The 20,786-nt window shown below is 44.5% G+C and overlaps 1 protein-coding gene across 3 annotated transcripts in view; it reads left to right on the top strand.

Annotated features, from left to right (window-relative positions):
* Window positions 1–20,786, top strand: part of pds5b (PDS5 cohesin associated factor B) — a 260,439-nt gene that overhangs the window by 133,220 nt on the left and 106,433 nt on the right. For all 3 annotated transcript variants that reach the window (XM_041198849.1, XM_041198850.1, XM_041198851.1), the window contains exon 13: window positions 13,969–14,082. In XM_041198849.1, the coding sequence (XP_041054783.1) occupies window positions 13,969–14,082 (114 nt within the window). The remainder of the gene's footprint in view (window positions 1–13,968; window positions 14,083–20,786) is intronic.

Here is a 20,786-nt window from a genome sequence, read left to right as displayed (position 1 = left end):
GTAAAGACGTTTCTTCTGAATTCCCTATTGGATTTCTAGTGACAATCCTATATTGATGGCCCACAAGATGAAATACTCTCTGTATCCACTCTATCAAAACCTTTAATAATGTAAAGATCTCTATTAAGCCACCCTTCATGCCTTTTTTTTCCCAAGAGAAAAGAGACCCAGCCTAATGATCCTTTCCTGATATTGTTATGATCTGGTTAGGGACCAGTAACTTTTTGTTTAAAGTAGACAAAATTTGAAATCCCAGTTACCCGGTAGGAGTATAAAGATTACATGCTTTTAAACAAACAAAATAATTTTACTATACAAAGCCAGAAAAGAAAAACAATTTACAATATCTATCATTATACTCTAACATTCAGAAATAACATGAGGTAAATATAAATTAACAGGCAAACTGTGGTCAAACAGACCGAACTGCACATTAAATGGCAGATATGACCAAGTCTGATCCCACGGATTTCTCAGCAATCCACCCAGATGTCAGTAACCACTTTGAGTCACAACATCTCACTAAAACTCTTGTCTTCCTAACGAGCGGTTTCAGCTCCTCATGTTGAAGATCTAGCCTATCGATTCCCTCAAAAGCCGCTCTGACTCTGACTGCCTCAATGACTGCTCACCACCTGATGTCTCAAGAGAAGAGATTGAACCGGCATTTCACAAGATTCACAAAGCTGCATTCCCTCCTCTAATTACTGGCACAATTCCAGCTCTTTTGCAGGTCACTAGCTTCACAAATTTGGCACTGCCCCTGGGCTTCTCCGGGGCTGCACCAAGCTATATGGCTCCCTGAACTTTGCTGAGCCCTAACTACCTAAAGCTTGCTAACTGCTCCCAGGACTTCTCTGTGAGCTGCAAACCACACACAGTTGCTTTTATTTTCTGACTTCTTAATCGTAAAGTTTATTTTGTTTATTTCTTGTGGCTTTATTCTCCTATTGGGTAACTGAGATTTCAAATTTTGTCTGAACAAAAAATTACTGGTTCCTAGCATAACTTCCATACTTTTCAATTCTATCCCTTTAGACAGCAGCCGAGTGCTTGGTTTGCTTTTTTTAATATAGCATTGCTAACCTGTGGTGCAACCTTTAGTGATTGTTCTATTTGTAGTCCGAGATCCCGTTGTTCCTGGACCCCACAAGTCCAAACTACAGTCAACAGCTGCACAAATTGGCCCCAGGGCTTCTGCAAACCCTCGCTGCCTGGAGCCTGCTAACCAAAACATCCTTTCGGTGTAGCCTCTTCCCCTACTGCAGAATACTTGGATCAGTTGAAACCGAGAACCACCTCAAGCTCTACCCGTCTCCATGATGACACAGCTTTCAGGGTTCACCTGAATGCTTTTAAACTAACTTAACTCTAACTCCTAAAACTCAACATCTCTCTGGACTGCACTTCTTTGCAGGCAGTGTAGACATCACGTTTCCAGTTCTCTAGCTAAGTAAGTCCACCTGTTTTATGGCTCCAGCTCTTCTATTCTGACTTAATTAAACAAACATGGGGAACCTTTGGAACTGCCATTTTTTATTTAAGTGTTCTGGCAATCTCTAAAGCCCAGCATTTAGTTACCTTACCTTTTTTAATACCAGTCTTCCCAGAACTAAACATTACCTCTAAAATATTAACATGAACTAGATATTTGTCCCAATAAGTATACCCATGCGTTTTTGGTATCATCTTATAAATCGTGTCTGCACCCTCTCCAGTGCATCTGTCCTTTATAAAATATAGGCCAGAACTGCATACAGTCCTCTAAGTGTGTACTAACCAAGGTTCAATACAGGTTTACCGTAACTTCCTTACTTTTAGTGATTGGTATGTTTGTACTCCGATATCATTTTGTTCCTGGACGCCACCTAGGCTTGCACCTTTCAAGTGATAAGTGACTTTCATATTCTTCGTATCAAAATTTAATTTGCTAATTATTTGTCCATCCTGTAAGTTTATTAATGTCCTCATGTAATTTGTTGCAGTCCTCCTCAGTATTGACTGTCCCATACCACGCCCCCCCACCAAAATTTGGTGTTGCAGTCCTCCTCATCTGCCAATTCAGAAATTGTGTTTCTGATTCCAAAATGCAAAGGTAAATTGTGAACAGCAGTGGGCCCAGCACTGATCCTTGCGGAGTACCACTTCCCACCTTCTGCTACTCTGAATAACTACCCTTCACTTCCACTGTCTGCCTTCAGTCTTGAAGCTAGCAATCCACTCTACCACTTGTTCCATGACTCCACATTGTCTGACTTTATTCATTACTTCCTTAAACAACTGTGCCATGAAATTTGAATCCTGATCTGATTGTATGTCTTTTGGCAAACTACATCTTGTAAAAAAAAAAAATTTAGTCAACTCTTTCCACAATCCTCTTTGTTGTAATGTATTGTAGCGATATCGCTTCCAGAAACCTTGCAGAAACATCCATTATTGTCAGCAAGTACTGATTTCCACTCCTGTTTCAGTATACTCCTCATCCTCGTTGTCTTTAAATTCACTAATTTCAAGCCAATCAATGAATTATTATTTTAATATTCCAGAAGAGCTCCCAATTTTGTTATGGCACTGCTGATGGTAAATGCCAAGCTGCCAAAATCCCCAAAGGGAAATTTGGAACAGCTGCCAAAATGGCTTTTTGCAATTTGTATAGTATGAGGAGAGGTTCCGAAATGATGTGCCTGACTACTAATGATTTTATAGTGAAGTAAACATTTATTAAAAGAATAAAGGAAAAAAACACAATTCCACTTAAACACAAGAATGGCTTCACACAGTAAACTGCACTTTAAAACCATTCCACAAGATCTTAACTACCCTAAAAGCTAACCTTCCCCTTTTCTGTACAGCCACTATCCTCAACTAAATTTTAATAGGTTTTCCTCTCACCAGATGCTTAACCATTCTTTTAAGACCCCTGTTCCATAACTTATTCATTTACTTGCCATCATGTCCTCCCTGACTTTATTCTTCCCTATGCTGTCCTGCCCTGTTTTGTTTACATTTAGGCTGCTTAAGTTTCTTGTAGATCCCTCTCTCTTCTTACTAGTTTAACTCCTTTGCAACTGACCCATTCACCCTTTCTGCTAGATCATCTGGGTTCGTTTGGAGACCATCCTATCGGTATAGCTCCTTCCTGTCCCAGAAAAAGAACCCCTCTTTTCTACACCAGTCTTTTAGCCACATATTAGTTCCTTGATCTTTCTGCTCCTTTGCCAGTTTGTACTTGGCTCTGGTAATAATCCAGAGATTCTTACCCTTGGTCCTGCTTTTTAATTTAGAGACTAACTCTTGATACTCTTTTCAGCAAGACCTCCTCCATGTACCAACTTAAGTCAATTATTTCAACATGGAATGTGACAACTGGATTTAGTCCCCCCTTTTCCAAGTTCCTCTCTAGCTGCCATGACATATCCCTTACCCTGGCACCAGGTAGGCAAACCCCCCCCCCCCCGGCCACTCCCCATGCCCCAAACACCATCCCAGACAGCCGCCTGAGGCACAGTGCCTTGATCTGTATTGTGGCTGTCCTTTTGCAGCCTTTGTCCCTGTCCTCACAGGTGCGAGTGCATTGTACCTGTTGGATAGGACCAGGGTCTGTGGGGTCTTCTCACCCTCTCCTAATTCCCACCATCCAGCTCCTTATCGCTCACACCCCATCTTTTTTGAACTTGTGCTTTCTCCTGGGATGTGACTATATTACGCATAAAACTCTTCCTCGCTCCTTATCTGTCGGAATCTCTCCAACCTATATTCAAGCTCAGTGACTCTGAGCCGGAGAGATTCAAGATGGAGACATCTGCAGACAAGTTTGCTCGGGGCAGTCTTGCCTACCACAAGCTCCCACTTTCTGCAGCCCAGATGCACAAACTGTTAAGCCATCTCTTAGAGTAGCCTTATTTGATTTATTTAGTTAGTTAGTCTTTGTTCAACAATTTTCTGTAGTTATACGAACTGGTTTAACTCGTCAAGTTATCAATTTAATTCAGTACTTAAACTCAAACCAGGAAAGTATAAACTACTGCCCTAGTTTAAAAACAACAGGAAACCTTAAAACTCTCCAACCAATCACCCACCTGCTTACCTAATTAATGCTTCTGGACTTCAGCTCTCAGTCCTCGCTGTCTCTCCGCCCCTCTTGGACCACTCCTTGTTCTCTAATAGAACAGAACAGCCCCTCTCCTCTAACTGTGCAGAACTTCTTCGCTCACGAAATCCCCCAAATTAAGTACGTACTCTGTTGCAGCAGTAGTCTGTCGAGATGGACTTCTTATTACTTCAAGTACAAGTTAAATAAACTTGATTTGTATTCCCCAGAGTTTAGAATGTTAGCAATGAGCAATGATCTAATCAAGGTTTTTAAAATGAGAGATTCAGTACAATGGATTAGCTGATCGATGTCCTATGAGAGTTGAATCCTGAACAAAGCACAAGATCACAAAATTCGAGCTTTCCCATTTAGGAATGAAATGAGAAAGCAGTTTTTAAACATGAAAGGCAGTTGAAATCTGGAACTATGTGCAGATCTGGGACGATTCTGCCCAATAAGTGTGGTAGTGGCGGGTAAAACGACGTCTTACCCACCGACTGCAATGGCAGCTTTTCGGGCCGTATCATGCCAAACCCACCACAATAATTATATATTCTGGGGAAACACACCATTTCCATGGAGGGCAGGCTCTCATTCGCCTGCCACACCATCGCCTTGCTGCTTCCTCATGCTGGGTGTCATATTTAAAGTGCAGCCACGTGCACACCTCAGCGCTTCCAGCCCACGACTGCTACAAAGAAGACATGGTCCGGAAAGGCAAAAGGACTGCAGCCCCCAGGTTCAATGACACATCCCTCAAGCGCCTTTTGGACGCAGTGGAGGCTCGCCGTCATGTCCTCTACCCCCGCTCTGGCCACAGGATGGGCAGCAACATCACTAATCTGGCTTGGAAGGCTGTGGTCAGCACCAAGGCCCTGCAAAAGAGGACAGTCACCCAGTGCCACAAGAGGATGAATGTTCTCCTCTGTTCCACCAGGGTAAGTCACTCTTCTTATCACTCTGAACTCACGCACTCTCAAACCCATCACACATCCACAGGGCCCTCACTGCCAGTTCAAGGGACATCACCATTCACTCTCTCTTTTACACAGCTTCATTGTCCTTATACTGCCCATGGGGCCACTCTGCACCCACACATGCCAGGCATACTTATCATCTGGCCTGGCAGGCATCCTGCTTACACTCTCTCCATCTCTGTTCATGCAGGATATGCTGGCACACAACAAAAGGGAGAGGTGGCTTACCTGTGGAGGAATGCCTGAAATCAAGGTCCTCACAGACTTTGAAAACAGTGCCATCCAGCTAACCGGCGAGGATCTGGACCCGTTCCTGTGCTGATGGTGGGGTTGGTGGTGCTCTACCAAATGAGGATCCAGCAGTGCAACATCCATCAGACAGCCATGCTGTGAGTGATGTCCCCTTTTACAGGCCACCATCATGCACTAATTATCTCTCCTTGCTTTTGCAGGCATATCTGGGAAACTGCCAAGGGAGTCCACGACCCAGGGCCTCCAGTCAAGCCCTGAGGGAAGCTCAGAAGAGGAATCCACTGAAAACATCCCTGAAGACCCAACACAACGCTCATCCACACCCTCCACCAGCGCAGAGACACACCCCTCGGTGGGACCTAGCTTTACAGTAGCCTCTGCATCACAGTCAGGTGAGCATATTGCACTTTCTGATCCACAGCAGGCAGCGGCAGGAACTCCCCAGGTGTCTAGCACTCAGGGCTGCTGGCGGCCAGAAATTTAGAGTCCGAGTCAGATGACGAGCCTCTGGATTCGGTCATGTCGCAGTTGCTAGAGCTGCAAAGGCAGACTCAGAAACAGCTGCACTCCTCAGATTGCAAGGCATGATGGAGGATTATGTCCGCCTTCAGGCTGAGGTGATGGCGCTGGTATGCTACTGCACAGAGATCAACACTGGTAGCATGGTGGCCTCCTTGGAGACCCTGGTCCAGGACATTGCTCCTGCACTGCTGCCTGTGCTGGCTGAACTCCATTGCTGATGCCATAGTTGGCCTCCAACAGTCTCTAGGCAAGAGGGGTGCGGGGCAGCCCGATCTCACTCCGGCTACCCCTTCTCCTCCTGGATTCAGCCAGGGGCCCTTGGGCATCCGTAGGGAGGAAGTGTACCTGCCAGGGCCATCCATCTAGGTGACTCAGGGAGTGTCCGGCCAATCTGAATCCCCTCTTCAAGTGACCTCAGCAACTCCAGCTCCACAGCTAGACGAGGGTGGCACTGACACACAGCAGGACCTCAAAAGCAGGCCGGGGCCCTCCAGGTCTCAGCCCTCCAGCGGACGTCTGCCCAGGTCATCACAGACGGGGCCTAGAAGTCAGCAGGCTGCCTCCACCCAGGGTTAGGAAAGTTAAGAAGACGTAACTTTTTTGGAGTTAAAACAATTAAACTAAAGTCAAGAAGAAGTAACTCTTTTGGAGTTAAAACAATTTAACTAATTTAACAAAATAAGGGATAAATCAAGCACAGCCCCTAAGTCAGGTCAGCTGTAAAACCAAGGACAAAGTTTAAAGGAAACTTACAAACATTAAGCCAAAATGTGATTAAAGGGGTCAATAAAACACCCCAGTCCCCGCGGTGCCCACCGAACACGGAAGGCCTCGAGAGCGCCGGCAGACACCGTGTGCTCCCTCTCCAGGGACACCCGGCTGCGAACGTAGCCGCGGAAGAGGGACAAACAATCGGGCGGGTCTCCCCCCTCGATCATCCATTGCCTGGACCTGTTAATGGCCAACTTGGCCAGGCCCAGGAGCAGGTTCACGAGGAAGTCCTCCTCCTTCCCGACCCCTTTCCGCACCGGGTGTCCATAGATCAGGAGCGTGGGGCTGAAGTGCAAACAAAACATTAATAAAAGGTTTTTTAGATAACTGAAAAGGGAGTGCAGCCTATCACACTCTATATAAGCATGGTCCATGGACTCCACAAGACCACAAAAAGGGCAGGTGTCCTGGGAGTCTGTGAACCTATACATCCTACGATTATAGGGGAATGCTGCGTGCAACACCCTCCAACCCAGGTCCCAGATAGAAAGAGGGAGGACACCTCCGTAGAGGGCCTCCCATCGGGGGCCTCCACCGCCGGACGGCAACAAGGCACGCCAAGGCGTGTGCGGACGGCGGACAAGGGCGAGAAAATGTAAGGTGTGCAGCAGCAGTCCGTACAGAAAGCTGCTCCGCGCTGTGCCAAATGGCACGGAGGGCATGTCCCCAAGGCGGCTCATATTGCGGGGCACCGGCACCCGAGGGAGGGTTCGGGGCTTGGGGCCAATGTGGAATTCCATCCGAATAGGGGAACGTTCAGCACGAAAACCACCGCGCACCTGTGCCACCTCGAGAGCTAGAATTACTTTGGGTCCGAGCACGACCGTCCTTAGGTCTTGGATGGCATCGGCTGTGAGCTGGACACTCACAGACGTGCGACTGCCAACTCCTGCGGGAGCATCCAGCCCAATCCTCTGCCACCCAGCACGTCCCTGATCCTGGTCACAAGAAGACGTAACTCTTTTAGAGTTAAAACAATTAAACTAAATTAACAAAATTAGGATAAATTAAGCACAGCCCCTAAGTCAGGTCAGCTGTAAAACTAAGGACAAAGTTTAAAGGAAACTTACAAACTTTAAACCAAAATGTGATCAAAGGGGTCAATAAAACACCCCAGTCCCCGCGGTGCCCTCTGAGAACGGAAGGCCTTGAGAGTGCCGGCAGACACTGCGTGCTCCCTCTCCAGCGACACCCAGCCGCGAACGTAGCCGCGGAACAAGAAGACGTAGTTGCACAGCCTGGGCATGGGTGTTAATCACATATGTACTGTTCACTATTGTTATTGAATGCCCACGAATGCCTCCCTGCCTATGACTCCTTGTTCTGATGGGCAATGTTCTTGTCACTCAGATAAAGGCAGGTGTCTCAGTCCAGGACTTCTTCCCTGTGCTTTGTGCAGCCTTCAGACTAAAGTGATGGTCCGGCCTACACTCCTGGACACATTACAGATGTCTGCACCTCGACGGTGCTTGTCATTACTGCCAGAATGTCATCAGCAGGCCTCTTGAGTTCCGTCATTCTGTGCGCTCTAAGCACCTTTAAGGTGCGGTTGGCCCCCGTCTCCTCAGCATCTGGGCAGTGACGGGTGACGCTGCACTCTTGAAGGGGTCAGGTGCTGAAGGTGGACAAAGGATCAGATGCTTTTAAAGTTTCATGTCTGCGTCTCTATGATGTGACCCTGATCACAGAGTGCAAGCGAGCTGCCCTTTGCCGGACAGGAGTCATACAGGGTCAGATATTCTCAGAGGCTATGTGAAGATCTATGGAGTGTCCTCACTGCATGCCGTCATCATCCTCCTGCAATCAAGTGACTATTAGGGCCTTCACTGTGTCTTCATGATAGAAGCAGTATCACAGAGGGTACGTGTGAAGCCATAAGCCAGACTGGAGTCAAACGTTCATGGATGCAATGTGAGGATCTTAAGGTGTCTCGTCACTGCATGTTGTCATCATCCTCAAATCTAGCAGCTATGAGGGCCTCCCGAGCGCGCCTGCCTCGTCTGGCCAGTACAAGGACCTCATTGTGGTCATCGTTGCCTTTGAGAACCTCCTCACCATTGACGTCCTCCTCATTGGAGACCTCCAGCACATCTACTCCTCAGCCAGCTCCTCTCCCATTGCAGCACCAGGTTGTAAAGGATGCAGCAGGCGATGATGATGCATGACACCCTCTGTGGATTATATTTCAGAGCTCCACAAAGTTGTGCGACGCACCATGAGCCTCATTATACCTTCGTTTTTCTGCAGCATGAGGCTGCCGCAAGGGTGTCATCAGCCCTTGTCGTCGAGGAGCCATCCCTGCAGCCTCTGTGGACCCTGGAAGACGTCAGGGATCTGTGACCAACTGAGAATGTAGGAGTCATACACACTCCCTGGAAACCTTGCGCAGACCTGCAGGATGCGGTTGTGGTAGTCACATGCCAACTTGTGGTTGACGGAGTTGACCGCGTGTTGCAACGGAGATCTGAGCACCACATGAGTGCAGTCAATGGCCCCCTGCACCTGTGGGAAACCTGAGACCTGGGGAAATCCGGTTGCTCTTGCATCTTGGCTCTCTTGGTCCCAGGCGAATTGCACAAAGTTGTGTGCCCTCGTGAAGTTGGCATTCCAGGACCTCATGGATGCATTTGTGCCTGGAGGCTTTTGATATCTCATAGACGTCACCTGTGGAGTCCTGAAAGGAGCCACTGGTGTAGAAATTAAGCGCTGCTGTCACTTTTATGGCCATTGGCAGTGGATGCCCTCCATGTCGATGTGGCACCAAATCCTGCAGTAGCTGGCAGATGTGACTGACCAGTTCCGTAGACATACGCAGTCATTGGCAATATTGGTTCTCGGTGATCTGCAGGAAGGAAAGGTGGCATTTGTAGACCTTGGTTCTAGCTAGGCGCTGACTAGCTATGGCTCTTTGGCAACCACCATTGATCCTTGTCCATCAATAACTACCCAAAAAGAATGAGTCTTAAATTTTAATTGGCCCAGCAGCCAGCCTTTTAAGCCAATGGGTGGAATCGTCCAGCCGCCCCTCATTCCAGAGGTTGCTGCTCCTCCCTCTGCGCACATAGGCGCTTCAGTTGCTCCCTTCTCCATTATCTTTTGTTCTCTGGACGCCATGGGGCATGCTGCTATTTCACCAGGCTCTACAATCCAGATGTACTCTTCTTGCAGGATGAAAGAGAGAGACGTGTGGGTTAGCATGGGTGTACTAAGAACCTCCGTTGGTTAAGTCTGAAGGCCCCTTAATGCACCCTGGAGAGTGCTGGCCACCATTTGGATGGCCAGAGATTAGTGCGCTGTGTGGCTGTCTAAAACCCCACCTTCCTTCACCCCATTCCACCCTGCTGATTGGTGGCAGCTTTGTCCATTGGACTGCATGCTGTGCTGTCAGCTCAGGTGCAGGCCTTTTCCTAACCCGTGCTGAAAGCTGCACTGTTAGCTTGAACCATGGTGGAGACTGGTCTACACTGGGATGATGATGTTGCATGGAGCTGTGAGCACCTCTACCAGTGACTGCTCCATGGTCAGCTTTAGCAAGGAGGTTGTACAGCATGCCTGGTTGTCCAACTGTTCTGCAGTCCACTAAAACGCTTATTAGTTTGCAGTCTGTGCCCAAGGGGTGAAAGCTCTGGAGCACTTGGTGGCATTTTGCTGCCTCTGCATTGGTTTGAATGGCAAATAAGCTAAAGGCCCAACTCCAATCATATCAATGTGGCTGCGCCTGAACTGTCTCAGCTGCAGAGGAATGGTTACTTTTATACAAAATATTCCTAGTGCGTGGCCACTTCTCTCCCCACCCCACACATGCTGGAGCGCTACCTTCAACTGCAGGGCAGCCTTTGCCCCCCTTCCCTCATGTGCCTCAATCTTGAAGTCCAACAGGCGTTCCTCGTGAGCGCTCTGCATAGTTACATTGCACTCACCTCCCAGTTCCCCTGAAAGCGCAGCCTGCAAGTGCAAACCTTTTATATGCTCCTGTGAAACATGTTGGCGAGGTGGGGGTGGGTTTGTGATTCTGGCTGGCTGGCCTTATAATGATATGCTGATGTATTACACTGAGGTTCTTGACATCTGATGGTGGGCTGCAGTTCCTGACATCCGATGGCAGGCCGAGCGGATTATCGCAAACTGGTTTCATGATGTTGTGAAATTGATTTTTGGCCATCTTGCCATGTTGTCCGCTCAGGCCCAATGCCAGTGGACAATTCCGTCCATTGATTTAAAAGGCTGGCTGCTGGACCAATTAAAATTTAAGACTCAGATTGTTTTTGGGTAGTTATTGATGGACAAGGATCAGTGGTGGTTTTATAGAGTTGGGCTACAGAATAGCTAAAACCTTATTAAACGGCAGAATTGGTTGAAGGTATGGAATAGACTCCTCCTGTTCCTATTACCCTCTCCAACTACTGACTTGGACTGAAGGAGACCATTCACAATTTCACATCCTATTCAACTCTGAGCTGAATTTCAGTTCCCATATCTCCACCACAAAGACTATTTACCACCACCTTTGCATTATTATCCCTGTTGCTGCTGAAATTTCTGTATTTGGCTTTGCCACCTTTGAACTTGACAGCAATGCTCTCCTGACTGTCGTCTTATCTGCCACCTTTCATGAAGTCCTAATTTGTCCAAAACTCAGATGTGTGTATCTTGTCCCATGCTATGTTCTATTTGCTCATTGCTCCTGCCCTTTGACCTACATTGGCTACCTGTCACCAAACACCATTTAAATGTAAAATATTCCGCTCTCTTTTTGCAATTCAACCTGTTAAGTTCACATTCCGATGCATACTTGGAGGAGAAAATAAAAACAAGGGTAGAGGAAGGGTGAACAGAAAGGCGGCAAATCTTGGGAGGACTGTCATTATTCAAGCAAGAGATGGAAGTATATACAAACAGTCCTGTTTGAAATATACATAAATAGGAACTCTTTATTGCATCCATCCTTATCCAAGTTCCTCTGATTCTTGTTTTTGTGCACCCTTCCTCTTGTAGCAGCAGGATCTTCGACCACTGTAGTCCTCTGGGAATTCCTCTCTAAACCTCACCATTTCTGCCTCCTTCAAAGCTTCTTGAAACCCGAGTGATCAATCAGGCATTTTGTTGCTGTTCTCAATCCCCTCCCTTTGGTCATGGTTCCACTTTCCTTACACCTGTCTGTGAAATACCATGAAATATTTTTTATGTTAAGGTTATCATTAAAGAAGCTTGTTGCCATTGCACCTTCCCTTTGGTATAAATCTTTCTGGTTGCAATGGATATTCTTCATTGTGTTTCATTTGTTACTTCCCTACATTTATATTTTGTTGCCCTTGTATTCTTAAGCATAATTCTTGAGCACTCAATTGTGGTCATTGTTATCAAAATAATCATACTTTAAAAATCAAATGGATAATAGCCTCATCCATTTGGGTTTGAGTGATTTTTTACACTGAAAATTGATGATTCAAAATTAAAGATATTGAAATGAAATGCAGCTCGCAATTTTTTCGAAGTTTTTATAATTTGTATTCTTGGTACTGCATGAATCATTCAGCTGTCAGTTGAACTTGGGACTTCTGCAGTTTTTTTTCTATATTCAATGTCATCTTTACTCAGCAACCACCAGGGCAAATCCATTCATTTTTTGTGAATAATTATCTTTTTCACATATAAATCAAATTTGAAAGTCAAAACTTTGGAAACAATTATAGTGCTAGCATGAATTACTTGGACTCTAATCATGTGCAGAGATGAAAATGGGAACTACTTGGCTCAACATCAGTTGGAGAGTGGTAGTTGGTGTCCAAAAGCTTTTAAAGGAACTTGCATGTTCATTATATCCTCTTAATGTAAATTACTTACCATTGAGATTTTATGGCATGCCATTTTGGAGGTCTCCCTTATGTTAGTTGTCCCAGTGGTTCCCTTACGTTGTCAAGAAAATAAGAAATTGTATTTTTTTTTCTGTCAATAACCCTATCATTTTTCTTATGTACTGGAAGACAGATTGTTGGGGGTGTAAATATGGTAATTGGAGTAAGAGCCAGAGTGACTGCACAAGTCTAAAACCAACAGTAAGAAGTGGTTTTGCTATGTTAATGTAATAAGAGGAACATCAATCAGAATTTTACATAAAGCAATGACAGGAGTGTTTTTGAATTGAGTTGTTTTAGTTAAAAGGGGAACATAGACAGGTTGTAAAAGGTGTAAGGTAAAGATACGGTAAGTTTGTTTATACAAGTCTTAAGAGCTAGGGTAATGAAACAAGCTTAAGCTGGGAAGAAAGCATTTCTGAAGAGACTGGTTGAGACAATAGAGAGATCAAAGGGAAGGAATGCATTTAGGAAATACTAATGCCAAGGTAGGAGTAGCTGGTCAGATCTCCCAGAAGACAGCAGGATAGCTAGGCAGAACTCTAAGAAGACAGTGTGATCAAGGCCAGAACTGAAGACCCAGTTGCTGTCAGCCTCAGAGGACACCCCAAGGGAAAAAAAGCAGTGTGTGGTAAAAAAATTACAGGAATTTGAGAGATTTTGAAAATCTATAAAGATAGTTGCTGAACAGAAAAGGGGAAGGTTAGCTCCTGAGGGTAGTTAAGATCTTGTGGAACCATTATAGAGCGCAGTTTATTGTGTGAAGCCATTCTTTAAGTGTAATTGTGTTTAATGTTTACTATAAAATCATCAGAAGTAGTTGGGGACATCATTTCCTGATTTCAGACCCTCTCCTCATACTATACAAATGGCAAAAAAAAACGTTTTGGCAGCTATTTCAAGTCTCCCTCTGGGTTTCGGGTAGCTCGGCATTTACCATCAGCCATGCCATAACAATGTAGATCAGTGATAATTAAAAGAAAAATACAAAATCCAGTACTGTAAGGATGAAGATTAAAATATTCACCCTGCTCCATTTTGAAATAGTTTCATAAATCTACTTTACCTTTTTTATTGCAATCTAAATTCTTTGATTCATTGGAATACTGTAGTGCACAACCAATCAACCATCGTGAAATATGTTGAAGAATAGTATAATAAAATATTTTCCCATGGATTAAGTGATGGAATGTGGTTTTATTTTTTGGATGGTTCAAAATGATCAATGTTGTAGGATCTAATATACATCCCTATCCAAATAAATTTGCTCTTGGATTGGAAGAGTGACTTCTCCTGTGCACAATTGGTTACTATAATTGTTTTGGCAATATTATTGAGTGGCTGAGCTCAAAAGCAATTACTGCTTTCAAAGTGTTAACTGATTTTACTTGCTTTTGTTGTGTTTTTTATACCACACTTGAATACAGACTTCGGTTGATCAGCGTTAAAACCAAACTAAAGTGGCATTAAATTCTTAATTTTGAATTCTAACCGACAGATTACTTGTTGAAAGGATATTTGCGCAGTACATGGTGCCTCACAATTTGGAGACTTCAGAAAGGATGAAGTGTTTGTACTATCTTTATGCAACCCTGGACACCAATGCCGTAAAGTAAGTTTTCATATTTTTTTGACTGAATGCTATCTATGTAATTCTAGCTTTCTTTGCTGTTGCAGGAGTCCTTCATTGTCATCACTTTACCTGTCTTAGCTTTTAAGAAACCACATTTTCTCTTTATATGACCATGCAGTGATACAGTGCTAATTCAAATGCTGGCATACTCGGCTCTCGAGATTTTAACTTTATATAGAAAATGTTTCTGCCATCTGAACAAGCGAGACAGTTTTAGTGTTGTAAACATGGTGAGCCCACCGCTTAAACAATGTTGTTTAACTCCAAGCTGAATAACTACCACCACCACTAAAGGCTACATCTAAGAGGTATGCTTACAGTGATGAAAGGACACAGCTTGATTAAGAAGAATCTATTGTGATCATTGATAGACCATCAGTTTGAAAAAAGCCTGAATTGTAAAAGTAATTTCACTGTAAAAATTCTCCTGAGACATCGAGGCTGCCGGTTGTCCAAAAGTTGAGTGAAATCTCTTAACTACGTTTTTAAAATAAGTTTTCTTGTACTTCAGTTTAATATAGCCATTAGTTGTTGGAAAATTCTCAGCTACGTATGGAGTTTGTAGAACATTGACCTCCACTATGGAATTGACACTTTGTGGTGCTCTTAGTTCCACCATCGTTGGGAATTTTGCACGTCTATTGCATGGTGATAGCTATGCTGAAATTTCAATGCCTTATTAACATTATCAGCAGTGTTGCATTGTAACCTATAATGGGATGGGAGAGAGAATTAGAATTAGCAGAAATCTGTTGATGACTGGTCTTGTAATTAAAAATTGTTGTTGATTTCTAAAATGTTACCTATCATAATGGGAATGCTCTAGTGCTTGCAGCACTATTTTGTTTATATTTTAAAAAGACTAGTGAACAGCACCGGACAGAGATGCAGAAGTGTACTTGATTAATTTTGTTTCCTGTATTTATCTTTGGCCACTGGAATCTTTTGGATGCGGTCTCGGATGAGAGATTTCTGGCACCCACCTGTGTTTGGTATTACTTGACCAAAACTAATAACCTGAATCATCACAAAAGCTTTTAAAATAATGTGACATAGGTCAGAATTAGGTTTGTTTCTTATCAGAAAAGAAACCATATTTGCATTGATTCCCTTCACGTTAGAATTAAGAATTTCATGTTGCCAAAATTTATTCATTTTTTTTGTAAATTGGAGTGCACTTTTGGTCTAGTCTTCCTGAACTGACTTGCTGGGGAGGTGGTGGGAACGATGAGTAAATGAGAAGAATAAAATCAGGACCTGTGTATTTTTAAATTGCAGTTTAGAAAACTTCATATTTTTTGTAATTTTTAGCAATTGTAGAATGATTATAGACAGAAGATGCCATTCTACCTGTCAAGCCTGTGCCAGGGCTCTGCAGGAGCATTCCAACTAATCCCACTCCCCTGCCCTTCCCCTCTGGAACTGCAATTTATTTTCCCTTTCATGTACTTATCTCATTCCCTTTTAAAAGCCAAAACTGTACCTGCCTCCACCATACTCTCAGGCAGTACATTCTAGAATTTAACCACTTGCTGCGTTTTTGAAAACAAAAGCTATTCTTCATACCATTTGCAGCATTTTAACAAAAAGCTAGTCTTCATGCTGTCTTTTGGTTCTTTTGCCAATCACTTTAAAACAGTGTCCTCTAGTACAAGACCCTTGCGCCAATGGGAGCAGTTTCTCCCTATCTACTATCTTGACTGCTCATGATTTGAGCACCTCCATCAAAGCTTCTCTCAACCTTGTTTGCTCTAAGGAGAACAAGCTTCTCCAATCCATCTGCATAACTGAAGCCCTCATCCCTGAAGCCATTCTCATAAATACCTTCTGTGTCCTTTCTGAGGTCTTCACATCCTTCCTAAAAAAACAGTGCCCAGAATTGGACGCAGTACTCCAGTTGTGGTTGAACCAATGTTCTATAGAGGCTCTTTATGATTTTCTTATTTTTTACTCTTGTAAAGCCCAGGATTCCCTATGCTTTTTAATTGCTTTCCCAACTTGCCTTGCTACCTTCAACAATGTAGATTCAAACGACACTTTCTGCTTAATAGTTTTCTTTTACATTTGAAGTTATCAATACTGCAGCTTCTCATTGTGCAGAGGAATACTGGTCACAGATAAAATTTAGTTTCATGAATGTCACATTAAGACACAGCATAATGATGATTATTTGTTTGGTATCAGCAGACAGAGCGTGTTGATAAATGGAAAAAGTACTACTTGTAAAACACTGGCCAGCAGTGTTGGTTTCCCAAGCAGCTTATTTTCTTTTATGTTGAAAAAAAGAGACATGCTGTTGAAGCATTTTTTCTTGTACTCAACAGGACAAATGCAAGAGTGCCTAATTTCAAAGGGAACAATGATTTATACTGCATGAGAGAAAGGGTGCTGATTGGTTGGCAAGTCAGCCCTTATTGGTTGAGACGTTGCCATGGTGAATGCACCAGGGAGCTAATATTCCCCATGGTTTTGTTTATTCAAAAAAGGTCCAATGTCTGGACATATTCCTTTCTTGCTTGCTTGCAGAGGACAGGTCTCTGCATTTGAATATATGTAGCTTCTGGTAAGCATAAGTGAGCTATGTTGCGAGTCCGGCTGATAAGCTTAAATTGGTGGCTAATGTAATTCTTAGCTCACCCAGGATTGTTCAGCAAATTCTGCCTAATCGCGGAATCATATCTAACGTTAGACATTATGTTCTGAATTTTGCAAGCATGAGTTAGTTGAGTACATTCAGTACTCTCTCTATTGCCAATAGCTGAAGAGCTGTGCTGTTTGATTTGATTTGCCAGCCACTGGGACATATGTTCATTTGTGTTGCCAACGCATAGCAGCAGCAGGAAATGGCAAGCTCACCTGTTGCTCAAATTTTTGCGATACCTCAACCTTCCAGGTCAATTTGAGGTGGACTGGGCACTTTTCTGGTCCAACTGCGGTGGCCTTAGGTCTATTTGTGAGTATGCGCTATACACTGAGCCTGATTGGGGTTGCTGTTATCTCAAAGGATAGCTTTCATGCGCCCTATTTTGGCATCAAGCTTGCACGGTGAGCAAATGGCTTGGGCAGGCTACCGCTTTTGAATCTGAAGTACCTACCTCCAATTATCTTGGAAGGGTAAAATATCTCAAATTTGAGCAACATGTCAAGCTTGCCATTTCCTGCTGCAACTATGTAGTGTCAACAGGAGTGGTGTTAAGCCAAAAAAACCTTCTGCCTACCACACAAATGAGTAACGTGGTACATGAATTTCAGTGCCAGTGTGATGCCAGGTATGTAGGCCATATGTCCCAATGACTGGCAGATCAAATCAAACAGCACGTCCCTTTGGCTGTTCGCAACAGAATGCTGACCATATTCAACCAATACGTGCTTGCAAAACTCAGAACTAAATAACAGCAAAGAATGACGTAAAGATCAATAAGGAAGGAAAAATTAGAGCACTAGAGGAAGCTGGCTAGAAATATAAAGATGGATAGTAGAAGTTTCTATAGATATTTAAATAAGAGGGTTTTTTAAAAAAAAGTGAGTGTTGGTCCCATAGAAGGTGAGCCTGGGAATTAATAATGGAAAATAAGGAGATGGCAGATGAATTGAACCAGTATTTTTCATCAGCCTCCACTATAGAGGATACAAGTAACATCCCAGAAATAGTTATAAATCAGGAAAAGGGAGGGAGGAACTTAAGAAAATTACAATCACCAGAGAAGTGGTATTGAGCAAGTTGTTGGACTTGTGTGCTGATAAATCCTGGGTCCATGTGGACTTCATCCTAGGGTCGTGAAAGAAGTGGCTCGTGCGATAGTGGATGGGTTGATTTTAATTTTCCAAAACTCCCTGGATTTGGAGAATGTTCCAATAAATTGGAAAATAGCAAATGTAACTCCTTTATTCAAGAAGTGGGGCGAGACAGAAAGCAGGAAACTACAAACCAGTTAGCTTAACATCTGTCATAGGGAAAATGTTAGGAACAATTATTAAAGATGTTATAGCAGGATACATAGAAAAATTCAGAGTTGCATAGTTGGAAGAGATTGCAGAGATGGGAAGGTGAGAGTCCATGAAGCGATTTCAATGGACAGATGAAAATTTTATAGGGGAGATGTTGTGGGACTGGGGAGCCAATATAGGTCAGCAAGCACAGGGGGCGACAGGTGAACACAACCTAGTGCAAAATAGCACATGTTTTGGATGAAATTAAATTAAGGAGAGCATTAACACAATTAAGTCTGATAGTCAGCAAGTCATGGAGGAATGTTTAAGCAGCAGGTGGACTGGTTAATGGTGGCATGGGTAATGCTGTGGATTTGGAAGTCTTTGGAGAGGGTATGGGGTCAGAAGTTCAATTTGAGGTCAGATAGGGCTTTAAAAACCTGTTCAACTTGAAACAGTGGCTGGGTGGAGGAATGGAATGAGTAGTGAGGCCACAGTTTGCGGCAGGGTCGAAGGTGATGGCTGCAGTCTCCCTTAAGGGCGGCATTCCCCCCATCGGGGAGGGGGCGTGCGGGCAGGCAGATTCCCCACCGGGGGCCACCATTTTACGTGGGCAGGCCACTTAAGGCCCACCCAGCGTGACATCCGGCTGGAAGCACTGTGCGCTCCCTTTGTGGGTGGGGGGGGGATTCCCTGAGCTGGGAGTGCGCTCTTTCGCGCATCACGCCAAAGAGCTCACAAATCTCCCTGAGGCAAAGTGCTGCCTCCGGGAGCTCAGCTCAAGTTTAAAAGCTTTATGAAAGGGAGAAAAAAATATTCCTGACATCCCCTCATGTGACACTGCCACATGGGCAGGGACATGTCAATTTACTTTTATTTAAAAATTTTATACACATTTTAAATACCTCATGAAACCTCATCCCGCCCGTGGATGAGGTTTCATGTTTTTTCTGAAGGTCACCTGGGCTCTTAGCCTGCCCACCAACCTTAAGGTTGGACGGGCAGGTCCATTAATTGGGTTAATTACTTTTTTAAAGGCCTTAAGTGGCTGTTGACAGTTTGGTGGTTGTGCAGCTGACTCTGGTGCGTGCTCACCGAACTAAAGATTGGAATGATGCGCGGTGATGTTGGGACACATGCCCGAAGTCACCTCGTGTCATTTTATAATTTGGCGAGCGGGCCCCAGAAAATGCAGTCCTATGTGAAAATTGTGGCTCATCCAGGACTGGACAAGAAGGCTGACAACACAGACATTGCAAGGGTCAAGAGAGATTGTTAAGAGATGGAATTAGGTGCCATCAGTGTATACATAAAAACTAATACTAGATCTTGCACACGAACAGGGGAGAGACCTCATTGTGAATGAGACACAGCCAGAGTGAGTGTGGGTATTGACAATTTGGTGCACAGTGGGAATTCGGTGCATAGGGGAAGAGGTGCTCTTTGCATTTTTTTTCTTTGCTATTCAACTCCTTAAATCTTCAGAGAGTGGTCTTGCCTTGCTGCATCAGTAGAGTCTACAAGGGAAAGGAATGACTGGTAAGTAGTGGGTAAAGTCGGGTAAGTATTTACTACTTTTATCGCTTATAATATAAGGTCTTTTTGTGGTTTATAGTTTGTATATTCTGTAGTAACGAGGATCAGGAAAGAAGGGCCCTAGAGGAATTGATTTAAAAGGTTTAATTTAAAGGGATAAGTCATGGCAGGAGAGCTCAAAGCCGTGGCGTGCTCCCCATGCTCCATGTGGGAAGCCGGGAACATTTCCAGTGCCTGTGACCAGCAGATGTGCAGGAAATGTGTCCAGCTGCAGCTCCTGGAAGCTTGGGTTTCAGAGCTGGAACGCGGTTGGGGACACTGTGGAGCATCTGCGAGTCTGAGAGCATCGTGGATAGCACGTTTAGAGAGGTGGTCACACCACAGCTGAAGGGACTTCAGGAAGGAAGGGAATGGGTGACCGCCAGGCAGTCCAAGAGAAACAGGCAGGTAGTTCAGGAGTCCCCTGGGGTCCCGCTCACAAATCGGTATTCCATTTTGGAGGCTGATGAAGGTGCTGGTTCCTCCAGAGAGTGCAGACAGAGCCAAGCTTCTGGCACCACAAGCAGCCTGTCTGCATAGGATGGGAGGATGAGAGGAAGAGCAATAGCAATAGGGGATTCTATAGCCAGGGGATCAGATAGGCACTACTGTGGCCATCAGCGTGACTCTCGGATGGTGTGTTGCCTCCCTGGTGCCAGGGTCTGAGATGTCACTGAACGGCTGCAGGGCATCCTGAAGGGGGAAGGCAATAAGGCAGAGGTCATGGTACATGTTGGTACCAATGACATAGGTAGAAAGAGGGATGAGGCCTTGCATCAAGAATTCAGGGAGTTAGGCAGTAGACTAAAAAGCAAGACCTCTCGGGTTGTAATCTCTGGATTACTCCCAGTGCCACGTGCTAGCGAGCTCAGAAATAGGAGAATAGCGGCAGATAAACATGTGGCTTAAGAGTTGGTGCAGGAGGGAGGGTTTTAGACTCCTGGATCACTGGGACCGTTTCTAGTGAAGGTGGGACCTCTACAAGCGGGACGGTCTACATCTGAACCAGAGCAGGACTAACGTCCTTGCAGGTGGGTTTGCTCATGTTGGGAGGAGTTTAAACTAATTCGGGAGGGGGACACAATGTTAGCAGAATAGGGACACATCATAATACAGTAAAACAATCAAGTCAGAGGGAGTACAGCTACATTTAAGTTTCAAGGGAGTAAGGCAAAGCT

This window comes from Carcharodon carcharias, chromosome 11 (assembly GCF_017639515.1).
Source record: "Carcharodon carcharias isolate sCarCar2 chromosome 11, sCarCar2.pri, whole genome shotgun sequence".
NCBI classification, from domain to species: domain Eukaryota; kingdom Metazoa; phylum Chordata; class Chondrichthyes; order Lamniformes; family Lamnidae; genus Carcharodon; species Carcharodon carcharias.
Note: the sequence above shows the minus strand (reverse complement) of the source record. Positions and strands in the feature narration are given on the sequence as shown.